The 14694-nt window shown below is 34.9% G+C and overlaps 1 protein-coding gene across 1 annotated transcript; it reads left to right on the top strand.

Annotated features, from left to right (window-relative positions):
* The first annotated feature begins 10654 nt into the window (after window positions 1-10654).
* Window positions 10655-13114, top strand: LOC110713099 (chalcone synthase 3-like). The gene is made up of 2 exons (XM_021891561.1): window positions 10655-10939; window positions 11992-13114. The coding sequence occupies exons 1-2, from the start codon at window positions 10750-10752 to the stop codon at window positions 12978-12980; spliced, it is 1179 nt and encodes a 392-aa protein (XP_021747253.1). The 5' UTR covers window positions 10655-10749; the 3' UTR covers window positions 12981-13114.
* Window positions 13115-14694: the final 1580 nt, after the last annotated feature.

Genomic DNA, 14694 nt, shown 5'->3' with positions numbered 1-14694 from the left:
AGTTCTTACAATATATCCATAAAAGAAAAAAGTTAAAAATAGAGTGTTAATAAAGAGAATTTTTCAAACTTTTTAAAAAGATTATATTTACTTGATCCCTTTAAACTAGCATTTTTCTTTTTATAACTGTGTTGTACGTTATATTTTTAGAATTGCAATAAATGTCATCCTTGCAAAAATATTAGTGAAAGCAAAAAAAGTTAATTAATTACTCCCTATACAGAGTAATATATTTGCAACATGTCCAACTGACACAAGTAAGGTAAGAAACGACAGTTTTCTCAGAGAATTGACGACGTTTTCAATGTCGTTAACAAAGTTTAAGTCTTAAGAGCATAGTCAATGGATGCCCAAGCAAATGGTGGTCATCGTATTTTTTTTATCAATTTCTCTCTCTTTCACTTCATTCATGCATGTCTAACTCCCATACTCACTTATGCCCATTCACTCCCATTGTTTGCCCTTCAATTTTGTGGGTATTGATTTTCTCATTCCTACTTTTACTCTATCCCACCACTACAATTAGCATCATATTTTTTTAACAATTTCTCTTTCTTCCACCTCATTCATGCATGCCCAACTTCCATGCCCACTTATGCCCATGCACTCCCATTGGTTGCCCTCCAATTTTGTGGGCATTAATTTTCTCATTCCTACTTTTACTCTACCCCACCACTACAATTAGCATCATATTTTTTTTATCAATTTCTCTCTCTTCCACCTCATTCATGCATGCCCAACTCCCATACTCACTTATGCTTATTCACTCCCATTGGTTGCCCTCCAATTTTGTGGGCAAGCCCAACTCCTATAACCCACTTATGCCCATTCACTCCTATTGGTTGCCCTTCAATTTTGTGGGCATTGATTTTCTCATTCGTACTTTTACTCTACCCCACCACTACAATTAGCATCATATTCTTTTTAACAATTTTTCTTTCTTCCACCACATTCATGCATGCCCAACTCCCATGCCCGCTTATGCCCATGCACTCCCATTGGTTGCCCTCCAATTTTGTGGGCATTAATTTTTTCATTCCTACTTTTACTTTACCCTACCACTACAATTAGCATCATATTTTTTTTTATCAATTTCTCTCTCTTCCACCTCATTCATGCATGCCCAACTCCCATACCCACTTATGCCCATTCACTCCCATTGGTTGCCCTTCAATTTTGTGGGCATTGATTTTCTCATTCCTACTTTTACTCTACCCCACCACTACAATTAGCATCATATTTTTTTTAACAATTTCTCTTTCTTCCACCTCATTTATGCATGTCCAACTCCCATGTCCACTTATGCCCATGCACTCCCATTGGTTGCCCTCCAATTTTGTGGGCATTGATTTTCTCATTCCTACTTTTACTCTACCCCACCACTACAATTAGTAAGGGTTTGTTTGGCATCGATGTGGTGTCTGTTTTTTGGTTTATAGTTTTTCAAAATCATATGATATATCACAACAAGAATTAAGCTTATTTCCGACGGAAATTATCTGTCGGAAAATAGTAAATTTTCGTCGGAAATGGTCATTTCCGACGGAATTCCGCCGGAAAATGTCTGTCGGAAAACCCTTCGTCAGAAAAAAAGGTCGTTTCCGACAGACATGTCGATTCCGATGGAATTTTCGACGGAAAAAAGGCGTAGGAGCTTGGTGGCTGGGAGATGAAAATGTCCGTCGGAAATGTCCGACGGATTATTTCCGTCGGAAAATTTGTTTTTTTTTTTTTTTTTTTTTTTTGCTTCCACTTCCCTCTGTATATTGACCTGTTCTTCGCTACTGCAATCTGTTTAAAACAAAATAAAATTTCATTTGAAAATAAATCAATCAATATAAATTAATAATTATAATTATTATATTCAGTTTGGATAAATAACCTACATTGTATCTCAAATTATGTACAATACGTGAAAAGAAACAAAAAGCTACACGACGGGAAAAGAAGCCGGGCCTCCCCCACAACCGGGGTCGTCGTCCCATGGGTCTCGCGGCTGCGGCGGCATCGTCGTGGAACATGTGCATGGAGTGTTGAGTCCGATCATGCGACTCAACATCTCGTCCATCATCTCTTTGTTCCTCCGCTCAAGTTTCGCCATCTGAGCCTGCACTTGAGCTTGCACTTGAGCCTGTACCTGGGCCTGCACTTGAGCCTGTACCTGGGCCTGCATTTGAGCTTGCATTCGAGCCTCGATCTCAGCCACAACAGACGACGGCGGGTGCTACTGCTGAGAGGACCCAGATCCTCGGGACTGGGATTGATAGTACAACTCAGCACCTCGACCAAGCCCCCTTACTCGGCCTTTCTTGTTACGCCCGCCTACTGTATCCAAGTACAGTTCATCCTGGATTTCGGAAGACTCCTGACTGCTTGCTTCCTCAACCATTTTATGATATGTTTCCTGCTGAAAATTGACGAGATATATTAAGAAATAATGATGTTTCTAGAGAAAAGAGGCAAAAATAAAGGGTTCTACCTTGCCTATTTTTCACATTTCTTATCAAACTAACCTATAACTTGCACTAACATACCAATATAACCTAGTTACAAGTGTTCATGCATTGAAAACGAACCTTAGAAGCATTTCACTAAGTTTTGGGACGATATTCGTGATTTTTAAGGGGAAAGGGGCCAAAAAGGGTTCTACCTTGCCTACTTTCACATTTCTTATCAAACTAACCTATAACTTGAACTAACATACCAATATAGCCTAGTTACAAGTGTTCATGCATTGAAAACGAACCTTAGAAGTATTTCACTAAGTTTTGGGACGATATTCGTGATTTTCAAGGGAAAAGGGGCCAAAAAGGGTTCTACCTTGCCTATTTTTCACATTTCTTATCAAACTAACCTATAACTTGCACTAACATACCAATATAGCCTAGTTACAAGTGTTCATGCATTGAAAACGAACCTTAGAAGCATTTCACTAAGTTTTGGGACGATATTCGTGATTTTTAAGGGGAAAGGGGCCAAAAAGGGTTCTACCTTGCCTACTTTTCACATTTCTTATCAAAATAACCTATAACTTGCACTAACATACCAATATAGCCTAGTTACAAGTGTTCATATATTGAAAACGAACCTTAGAAGCTTTTCACTAAGTTTTGGGACAATATTCGTGATTTTCAAGGGGAAAGGGGCTAAAAAGGGTTCTACCTTGCCTATTTTTCACATTTCTTATCAAACTAACCTATAACTTGTACTAACATACCAATATAGCCTAGTTACAAGTGTTCATGCATTAAAAACGAACCTTAGAAGTATTTCACTAAGTTTTGGGACGATATTCGTGATTTTCAAGGGAAAAGGGGCCAAAAAGGGTTCTACCTTGCCTATTTTTCACATTTCTTACCAAACTAACCTATAACTTGCACTAACATACCAATATAGCCTATTTACAAGTGTTCATGCATTGAAAATGAACCTTAGAAGCATTTCACTAAGTTTTGGGACGATATTTGTGATTTTAAGGGGAAAGGGGCCAAAAAGGGTTCTACCTTGCCTATTTTTCACATTTCTTATCAAACTAACCTATAACTTGTACTAACATGCCAATATAGCCTAGTTACAAGTGTTCATGCATTGAAAACGAACCTTAGAAGCATTTCACTAAGTTTTGGGACGATATTCGTGATTTCAAGGGAAAAGGGGCAAAAAAGGGTTCTACCTCGCCTATTTTTCACATTTCTTTTCAAACTAGCCTATAACTTGCACTAACATATCAATATAGCTTAGTTATAAGTGCTCATGCATTGAAAACGAACCTATAAGAATTATTTCACTAAGTTTTGGGACGATATTCGTGATTTTACCAACATAGCCTAGTTACTGAATTTAAATTTTAGCGAAATTAAATTAATGAATTTCCTACCGCAATCTCCTTGGAATTTTTGTTTGCCGGAACCTTTCCTTTTCCCGGCACATCCTTGAAGTGCATTTTCAGGAACAGATTAGCAGCGGATGGCAGTTTCCCTTGGTTTTCCGCCGCCTTTGCACATAATCACAAATAAATCACATTAATATGTAAACTTAATTACTGCAAAACCTAAAACAACAATTCTCATATACTGACCATCCGTTTTGGATGCTGTACGGATGATACGGAACCCTGGAAGTGGGTTGCCTCCACTTCATTCTCCATGGAACCGCTTCTTCGGTTCAGCTTGTTCTGCGTGGACCGCTTCTTGTACATGCCATCAGATTCAGGAATCTCCATCATCTTCTTGTGCACTTCCTCTGACACCCAATACAGTCTCACACCTTTCATCTTCTTCGTGACGGTGTAAAACATGTCACGAAGGCGGGTACCGGGCCGAGCATTAAATGTCGATCGTACATGACTGTCCAGCTCTGGTGACCACGTAAAATGTTGCTGCAAAATTAAAACTCGTAAAACGTAACAACAAAATATTTTTCAAATAAAATAATACACAATTGTATTGGTACATACCCTGAACAAGTTCCACCAATGACTTTTTGTGGCATCGTAACCCTCTCCATAGTTCCTCCAAGGCGCTGTATAGTGCCCCTGGATCGAATCGAAGACGGCTTTCTTCATTATTTGGTCATCAAACTTGTTTCAGAACAACAAAAAGGACGTCAGTAGATTTTGATAATTAGAAATATGAATCACGAAATGCATATAACATATGATCTAATATTTTTACCAGAGCGTGGTCGGGTCTAGGCGTGGCACTAGATCCCCTCGTGTGTGCTCCGACTGCCCTGAGCTCCGGGGCTGTGAGTAAGCAAATATGGTACCTGAGTGTCACTTATAACATATGATCTAATATTTTTTTTGGGAAGTGTTGGAAAGTGAGGGGACAACTGTCCCCCCTTGTCCCACGCTAGCTCCGCCAGTGCATAATTGTCATGAAATGAATTGGTAAATAAATATTAACATATGTGCATTGACATGTGTGTAAAGTATGATTGAATAAGTTATTCTAGGACAAAGGGAGTAATGAAATTTAAAGCTATCATAAAGAAATGCTAGGACTACAAACAATCCGAGCTGAGCCGAGGTTTATTATGTCCGAGCTAAGCTTAATAAGAATTGATATTGTTTGAGCTATTTTGAGCTTGAACGAGCTTTTACAAATTTTTGTGCAAGCTTGGCTAGTTAATTTAAGGATTTAGCTAGTTTGTTCGAGCTTCATTCATGAACGTGCCGGTTTGCATTTCGAGTTTAAGCTTGAGCTTGAACGAGCTTAAATCAAGCTTAATTAAATAAATTATCCCTAATTTATCATATAATTATGATTTCTTTCAAGATTAAATGCATCTATGTAATTTTATATAAGAAGTTTTCATTTCTATAAAAAACTAATGATGGAGTTTGCATGCCTATATAGTATGAAATTATTATGTTTTATAAATATGTACAAGTAAAAGATATATAAATATGTTAAAGTGTTTAAAGTAATAGAGATCTTTTGAGATTGAGCGACCTTTGAATGAGTTATTATTATCGAGCATGAACATGCTTATAATTGAACTGAACGAGTTATTTGTTCACGAGCATTGTCGAGTCGAACATGGTGTTATTCGAGCTTTGTTCATTTATTGAATGAGCTTAAAAATTTTGAGAGCTTGTTTGTACTTACAATCAACCTTTGACTGAACTTGTTTACGAGTAGGTTATGAACATATCAGTTCATTTACCCCATACAGATACGCATTGTTTATATTGAGGAAAAAAATTGAATTATAATGCCAAACTAGATATAAGAAGGTGATGATTATTGGACAATAATTACCTTGTAATACTAAACGCAATACTCCGTACAATATTTACACGATAGATGTCTTAACTTTTGTACAATATTTACTATCGATCCATCACGCAAAGAAAAAGGCACCTTAGTATGAGCATTAGCGAGCTCGTCAATAGACATGGGCTTGGCGTGTTTGTAAATGGCTTCGGGGGTGCCTAGTTGAACGGCACACTTATATGAGCTCGTGCTAAGACATACGAAATTTATAAATATGAGACTATTACCACTTATATTTATTGACATTACCGCTTATATGGTTGACATTATCAACCATTAACGATGTTGTTTAATCTATCACACATATATTATTTTCTATTGGTTAAGGATCGGTCTTAAAGAAATGTGTCTAATCAAACTATCTCAGTACGTTATTCTAAAATAATAATAATTGACATTACCACTTATATGGTTGACATTATTATCGTTGACGATGTTGTTTAATCTATCACACATATATTATTTTCTATTGGCTAAGGTTCGACCTTAAAAAAATGTGTCTAATCAAACTATCTCAGTACGTTATTCTAAAATAATAATAATAATAATAATAATAATAATAATAATAATAAATTATCTCCAACAACCGTATGATTTTGATTTGTTCAAGGTAGTTGTGAAGTTTTATATAAAGAAGGACTTTTTGTGAGAAAATACCTAATAAAACCAAATTTTGTGAGAAATTACCTAATAAAAAAATGTTAAAAGAAACTACCTAATAAAAGGTAAACTGTTGTAAAATACTACCTATGTCTGGTTTTTCTTTGTTGACCAAACTTTCCGACATTGACCCATCTCTAAACACCCTTGAAACCACCGCAAGGGTTGGTTTTCAAGGTGGTAAGGCTATTTTCGAGTTGATTTAGGGATATTCCGAGTTAGTGGGGGTAGTTTCGAGCTATGAGATGATAGTTCCAGTGGTGTTTTAAGGTGAGTCAACGCCAGAAAATTAGGTCAACGGTGGAAATTCGACCATAGGTAGTATTTTACAATATTTTACCTTTTATTAGGTAGTTTCTTACAACATTTTTTTTATTAGGTAGTTTATCACAAAATATGGGTTTTATTAGGTAGTTTCTCATACAAAGTCTCATAAATAATGGAAAATTTGTCAACTACTATCCTAAAAAGTGTACCTTATTAATTATTACTCTAAAAAAAATAGTTTTAATAAAAGTGATTAATTTGTATAATTACTAGCTTCATCTAATTTCTGACAAATTATTAGCCAAATTATAATATTACTTATCACTTTAAATCTAATTTACATTAGGCTAGTAAGGAACAAACATTTATAAAATGATTCAATTGAGATTAAAATAAAGAAAAAATTGCTTTAAATAATACCACTTTTCACCCGTCCGCTAAAAACAAGTCGACTTTTTGATTATCTCTAAATAATACCACCTTTGGAGGTTGTCCGCTTTAAACAAGTTGTAAACAGTTGGTAACGCGATTCATGGGTTATATGGACACGTGTCATCAGTTTATTGGTCTGAAAATATAATTTTATTTAATGTTTTTAATTTTTAAAATTTTTTTTTTCTTTAATCTCTCTTTTCCCACCTCACTACCATCATTCTCCATAACCACAACATCACCACCAAACCCCACCGCCACCCCTGAACCAAACTGACCCCCACCCCCACAACCACTGCCCCACCATTGACCACCACCCTCAACACCCACAACCCCCTTAATTGAACCCCACCCCACGCCACCCTCATCCCTAACCCAAAATCCCACCCCTGACTGCAGCCCCACAGGACTAAACCCCCCCCCCCCCAAAAAAAACCCACCACGTCGAATCGAACCCAACCCCTAAACTGATGGGTTCTTGATAGTGCTGAGGGTGAGTAGGATTTCTGGGCTCGTGGAGGGGTAGGTTTCAGGGCAGTTTCAGGGCTGGGTTTCGGGAAAGGGGGGGTTTTCAGGTTAGGTTTCGAGTTGGTTTCGGGAAGGGGAGGTTTCTGGGCGGTTTCAGGAAGGGTTGGGTTTTCAAGGTTAGTTTCGGGAAGGGGATTTTTAGGGGGGTTTCGGGGCTGGGTTTGGAAAGGGGGGATTTCAGGGTGGGTTTCAGGGAAGGGCTTTCGAAGGGGAACGACAGGCGGTTTTAGGGCTTGGTTCTGGGAAGAGGGGCTGTCAGGGTGGGTTTCGGGGAGGGAGTGGTGAGGCTAGGGATGGGGGTAGGGTGGACAATGGTGGTCGGAAAGGGGAGGGGGCGGTTCTGGTGGTGGGGATAAGGACAGGGGCCACCGAAGTGTTACAATGGTGGTGGGGATGGGGGTTGTTTAAGGGGTGGTGGGATTGGCTGCATTGACATGGGTAAGGAGGAAGGTGAAAAAAAAGGAGGGGGCTGATTTTTTTTTTGTTTTTTATTTAATTGTTAATAAATTATAATTAAAGTTGTTATTAAGAGTTAATTACATTGTTAAATGAATTTATTAAAAAAATAAATAAATAATTTAACCGGTTATTCAGGTTATAGGTAAAATAACTTGTTTAAAGCACACCCCTCAAAGGTGGTATTATTTAGAGATAATCAAAAGATCGACTTGTTTTTAGGACGGATAAAAAGTGGTATTTTTGAAAGCAATTTTTCCTAAAATAAATGACATTAAAGACATGAATAAAGGTCATTTATTAGTCGCACGATGCATTATTGATTTTTTGGTGGACTATTTCCATTTAGCGTAAGGATCTATTAATAACATGAAAACCTTAGGTTGTATAAAAATGTACCATTCAGTCAGGATATACAAACCAAGCTAAGGTAAAACACATTCCTCGGCAAATTTAAGTTCTTTCATAATCAACCCTATTCCAGCTAAAAATGGCATCCTTCCATGAATGAAACTCGAGCGGTCGAAAGAACTAATTGCCTGCGCGGCCATCCTGCCACAATCCTCGCCATTGGCACTGCTAACCCTCCAAACGTTATGTATCAGTCTGATTACCCAGATTACCATTTCCGTTCCACAAACAACGGTCATTTGACTGATGATCTTAAGGCCAAGTTCAAGCGCATATGTTTACCCTCTTTCTTTAGTTATTCTTGTTAATTGCATACCCTAATAGTTATTTCGATCTTCTGTTTTTTTCGAACGTAACATTTAGAATTTACATTATTCACTCACCTCTAATAAGATGTGCATTGACATATATGAAACCTTAAACGTTGCATTAAAAAAATAAGAATGAATGAAGTATTTGTATGTCCAAAGAACTCAAGAAAGCTCTTTAATAAATTTATCTTCTTTAATAATTTTTTAAATCAGAGCTCAATTTAATATGCCCATGAGATGCCTTGATTTGCATGTCATACTATTAATTTTGTGTATAAAATAAATTAACTTAGTGTACTTCTTATTTTAACAAATTCATCATTAAATTTTAATCAAATTACAACTGATAAATTTTCGATTAATAATGTACTTATTAATAAGAAGTACACAAATTTATGTAAATTGACTCTCAACACTCTTAGTTGAGAGAGAGTAAATTTATTTCCATAGGAAAAAAGTTTTATATATATCGAGAAATAAATTGACTCTGATCTCTACACAAAAACAAGTATAAGAAATACTATTCATGTATAAAATGGTTAATTTACTACGATCTGTGGTTTGGTTTGGTTTTAAAATTTTGTAAAACAAAACCAAATCGTAAATTGTGGTTTGAAAAAAATTTAAAATCGTAAATCAAATCATGAATCGCTAAAATATAATTTGGTGTGGTTTTAGACCAAATTCTGTACGTACACCGTACCCCTACCACCTTATTTACAAGTTTGTAAACTTTTTAATGACATACATTGTCCTAATTAATCTCAAATTGCACATGTGTGAGAATACATACTTATATGAGAATAGTCTAAAATTTAAAACATGTGAGTACATATTTATTAGAACATATGAGTAAAATTTTAGAACAAATGATTAAATATTTAGAACACATGATTCAAAATTATCACTATTAAGAAATTCATATTAATTTATTTTAATGCATGTTATCAACTTATCACAATTAAGAAATTCATATTTAATTTATTTTAAAGTAAAATTCATATTTTATATTGTAAAACGAATACCTCTTATAGGCTTCTATCACAAATGAATAGTTGGTACAATGATAGGTTTAGTTTATAAACCTATCACACTTAGCGCATTGCCTTAATCCTGGGCACATATGTAATATAGGCTCCACAAAATTAGTGTGGCCACAAAATACAAAGTATACATATACCAACAGATAACAGTGCTAACTATTAAATGAAAAGAGTGTATTTATAAAGATCAACTAACGATCAACTAATGGGGTGTGCTCTTAAATAATGATGGTTAAAGCTATTATTGAGAAATGCATAGGCTGGGTTGCAAACGATCCGAACTGAACCGAGGTTTATTTAGTCCGAGCTAAGTTTTTAGAAATCTTGTTCAAGCTTGGCTCCTTAAGGATCTAACTAGCTTGTTCGATTCATTTGAGTCATTTTCTGACAAATTAGCCCAATTATAATGTCACTTATCATGTTAAATTTAATTTACATTTAAGCTTATTAGATGGAAAAATAATTTATAAATGATTCAAATGGGAATTTTACTTTTTATTTTATTTTATTTTTTTGGAAACAATTCTAATGGGATTAAAATGACATTAATGACATGAATAGAGATCATACGCATTATAAGTCGCACGTTGCATTATTGATTTATTGGTGAAACTATTTCCATTTAGCGTAGGGATCAACAAATCACAATAAAGACATGCATGATGATTATTGGTGTAATATTTCCATTTAGTGTACGGATCAACTAATCACATGAAAGACATGAAAACCATGGAGGGGATCAAACTAAATCTTAGGTTGTATAAAAATGAACGATTCAGTCAGGGAATACAAACCAAGCTAAGGTAAAACACATTCCTCATCAACAAAGTTCTTTCATAATCAACCCTATTCTAGCTAAAAATGACATCCTTTCATGAAACTCGAGCGGTCGAAAGAACTAATGGCCTGCGCGGCCATCCTGCCACGATCCTCGCCATTGGCACTGCTAACCCTCCAAACGTAATGTATCAATCTGATTATCCAGATTACCATTTCCGGACCACAAACAATGATCATTTGACTGATCTTAAGGCCAAGTTCAAGCGCATATGTATACCCTCTTTGTTTAGTTATTGTCAAGTGCATACTCTCATTACTAACTCCGTTTCATATTAGTTGCAACTTTGGAATATTTTATATCTCACAAATAATACCCTAAAGTTGCAACTAATAAGAAACGGAGGCAGTATTATTATTATTATTTCTTCAAAAATATAGTCATTTGGATAAAAACTTACTTGCTAATTTTGTCTAGATATATATACACTCTTTATTAATCTATGTAACTATTAGTATTTAATTATAATTACACATATTAAGTGTATTATAAGATGTGCATTAACATGTATGAAAATTAAAACGTTGCAATTAAAAAAAGAATGATTGAAATATTTGTATGTCTAGAGAACTCAAGAAAGTTCTTTAATAAATTTTTAGAACTCAAGTTAATGTGCTCATGTGATGCACGATTTAAAAGTCATAATATTAATTTTGTAGATAACGTAAAATAAAATTAAGTTAATAAGTATTAGTGCACTCTATTACAATGCATCATTACATTTTAATCTAATTGCAATAATGGCAAATACTGTACAATAGTTATATGTATAGTGAGTTCTCGATTAATATTATAGGCTCGTAAGCATTTCCTAGCATGTGACACCCCAATTGGGTAATGGTATCAAGCAATTATTAGCAAATTATACATGAAATTTCGAGTGAGCACCCATTTATCTTGATGATAAACAAAACTTATTTATCTAATGACAAGATATATAGGAAATCATGAAAATATAATGATTATTCGTTAAAATGAAAATGCAATTCATAGATTTTTTTTTATTTTTTATTTTATTTTTTTATGAAATATCTAAGGTATAGTAGTTTGAACTTTGTAATTAATTGTGTATAACAATATAATGCTCCCCATTCCTATTATTTCTTATTATGACATTGTATATAAAAAATAACATGTACCAATCCGTAATAAAATCATTTGATGCAGTTTGGTTTGCGATTTAACAATACTATGTACACCCCCTATTACCTTATTAAAAAGTTTAACATCGTACGTTGTCCTAATCTTGAATTGCACATATGCAGGCGAAAAATCAAAGATAAGGAAACGTCACTTTTACATAACTGAAGAGATCTTAAAAGAAAATCCACATATAAGTGATAATAATGCTTCTTCCGTTAAAACTCGTCAAGCTCTATTAGCCAATGAGATTCCCAAACTTGGGAAAGAGGCAGCTGAGGAAGCCATAAAAGAGTGGGGAAAATCCAAGTCCATGATCACCCATCTTATCTTTGGCACTAACTCGGACTTCGATGTACCCGGGGCCGACTTCTGGCTAGCCAAGCTTCTCGGCCTCCAGCCTACAGTGAAGAGGTTTATACTGCGCCAAGGTGCTTGTCATGCTTGCAGTACAATCCTTCGTATAGCCAAGGACATTGCTGAGAACAATCGTGGTGCCCGTGTACTGGTTATTTGCTCGGAGAGTACTGCCATTAGTTTCCATGCCCCAAGCGAGACCCACCTAGTGTCACTTGCCTTATTTGGAGATGGCGCGGGGGCAATGATCGTGGGTACTGATCCTGAAGAGCCTAGTGAGCGACCCCTCTTTCAGCTTGTTTCGGCGGGGCAGACTACATTGCCAGATTCAGAACATGCTATACAAGCTCGCCTTAGTGAGATTGGGATGACCATTTACTTAAGTCCGGATGTCCCCAAAATCATAGCCAATAACATTGAAACTTCCTTAAATGAATCATTTGATCATATTGGGATTAGTGATTGGAATTCCATTTTTTGGGTCGCTCACCCTGGAGGACCAGCAATATTGGACAAGGTGGAAGCCAAACTCGAACTCGAGACGAGTAAGCTGAGTAGTAGTAGGCACATATTAAGTGAGTACGGGAATATGTGGGGTGCAAGTGTGATATTCGTAATGGATGAGATGAGGAAGAGGTCATTGAAAGAGGGCAAAGCAACTACTGGGGAAGGGTCTGAATGGGGTGTGCTTGTTGCCTTTGGTCCTGGCATTACTATTGAAACTATCGTTCTTCGTAGTATTCCAATTACTTATTAGATAGTTGAATGTTTTCGGATATATGCATTGGGATGCGTAATTTCAACCTTGTTGCAATATTATTGGAACGTAAAAAATCATTTTCAGTTTTTAATTATTTTCAGACACTTTGAGACCGAAGTGTCCTACTATGATACGACCCGTTCTTCTTTTTGACACACCACCTCATCTTTTTAACTTTTTTAATTAGAAATCAAAGTAAAGTAAGAGAGAACAAGATAAGAGTTTATAATATGGGCATTTTCATAGCACATTATGAGTATGAACAAAAAGAGTACTAAGATACTGTAAATATGATATTGTGGTGTGATCCAATAAGAGGACCGTATGACAATATAGACTTAGATAGGGAAAGAGATCAATGTGAAAGCATAATATATTTTGATTCTAGATTATTTGTAGTGAATTAATTATTGAATAAATTCTCAAATTCTTTTTTTAGAATACATTATATGGATTAAAACATGGCGTATTCGTGTCCTTTGTTTTGAGATTGACATTTTCTCGTATCCGTTTTGTACCCATATCTGTGTCCTTGCCTGTTTTTATGCAACCTAGCTACTTTGTGTCTAATGATGGTTTTACGCACTAGAAAAATATAAAGACCAAATTTTAAAAAGTATAAATGAAAATCAAGGAACAAAAAAGATAAACCAAAAGAACATAAACTTTTAAAAAAACATTAAAATAGACAAAAATTAAAATAAAATTAAAACAATAGCGTATACATAGTATATACTATATAGTTTGAACCCAAATGACATACGAAGTATTTAGTGCTTGTTTGGTTGGTAGGGAATAATGGAGAACTCAGATTTCCCAGAAAATGCTTGTATGAGTTGAATAGTTGATGTTTGATTGTCACAAAATTTAGAAAATGGGGGAAATTAAAATTCGCAGGATTTAGAACTTCCCATGGATTATGGGAAATCAATTAACAACTCCCCCCTAAATAAGTCTACATCCTGTGATTATTAGGGGACAAAAAAACATATCTTCTTTGTGCTAAACCATTTCGGCCGTATTTCCTCCTCCATTTTTCTACTCCGTATATTTTCTTTGGTAGGTTATGCAATTTCTATCTCCTTAATTGGATTGCAGATGTGCAAAAGTTAAACTTTTTTTTTTTAGTTGTTGTTACCATTCTCAAATACAATCTTCATCATTTGTGTAGATATTAAATGCAGGCTTGTAGATCAATATAGTCACAGACGAAGTAGATTTTAATTTTGGTAAAAGATGTATTGATGAATATGATGATATTAGTTCATTGATAGTGAGTTCAAGAAATCCTATGATTTATTTTTTTTTTTTTTTTTTGAATTGAATGAGTTTATACTCTTATGCTTTAATGTGAATAATGTTTGATCTTTTTTTTTTTTTAAATCAATTTAAAAATATATCTTTAATTGAGTTATATATATATATATATATATATATATATATATATATATATATATATATTATTTGTTATTAAAAAAATTATAAATATTGAGAAAGTAGCTAATTACAAGTGAAGATCGAAATCAAATAAAGCTCATGAAATTACTTCACGGGAAGTTTGAGTTCCTAAATGTCAACTAAACATCCCAAACTCATTTCCTAGGGATTTTATAAGGGAAGCGAATTCCCATGAATTGTAATTTCTCACTAGGATTTAATTGGGGGGTGTTAAACATCGCCATCAATTTTTATCACATTCGCCAACATTTAA

Source organism: Chenopodium quinoa, unplaced genomic scaffold, assembly GCF_001683475.1.
Source record: "Chenopodium quinoa cultivar QQ74 unplaced genomic scaffold, ASM168347v1, whole genome shotgun sequence".
Classification (NCBI taxonomy): domain Eukaryota; kingdom Viridiplantae; phylum Streptophyta; class Magnoliopsida; order Caryophyllales; family Amaranthaceae; genus Chenopodium; species Chenopodium quinoa.
This window is presented reverse-complemented; position numbering and strand designations above follow the sequence as displayed.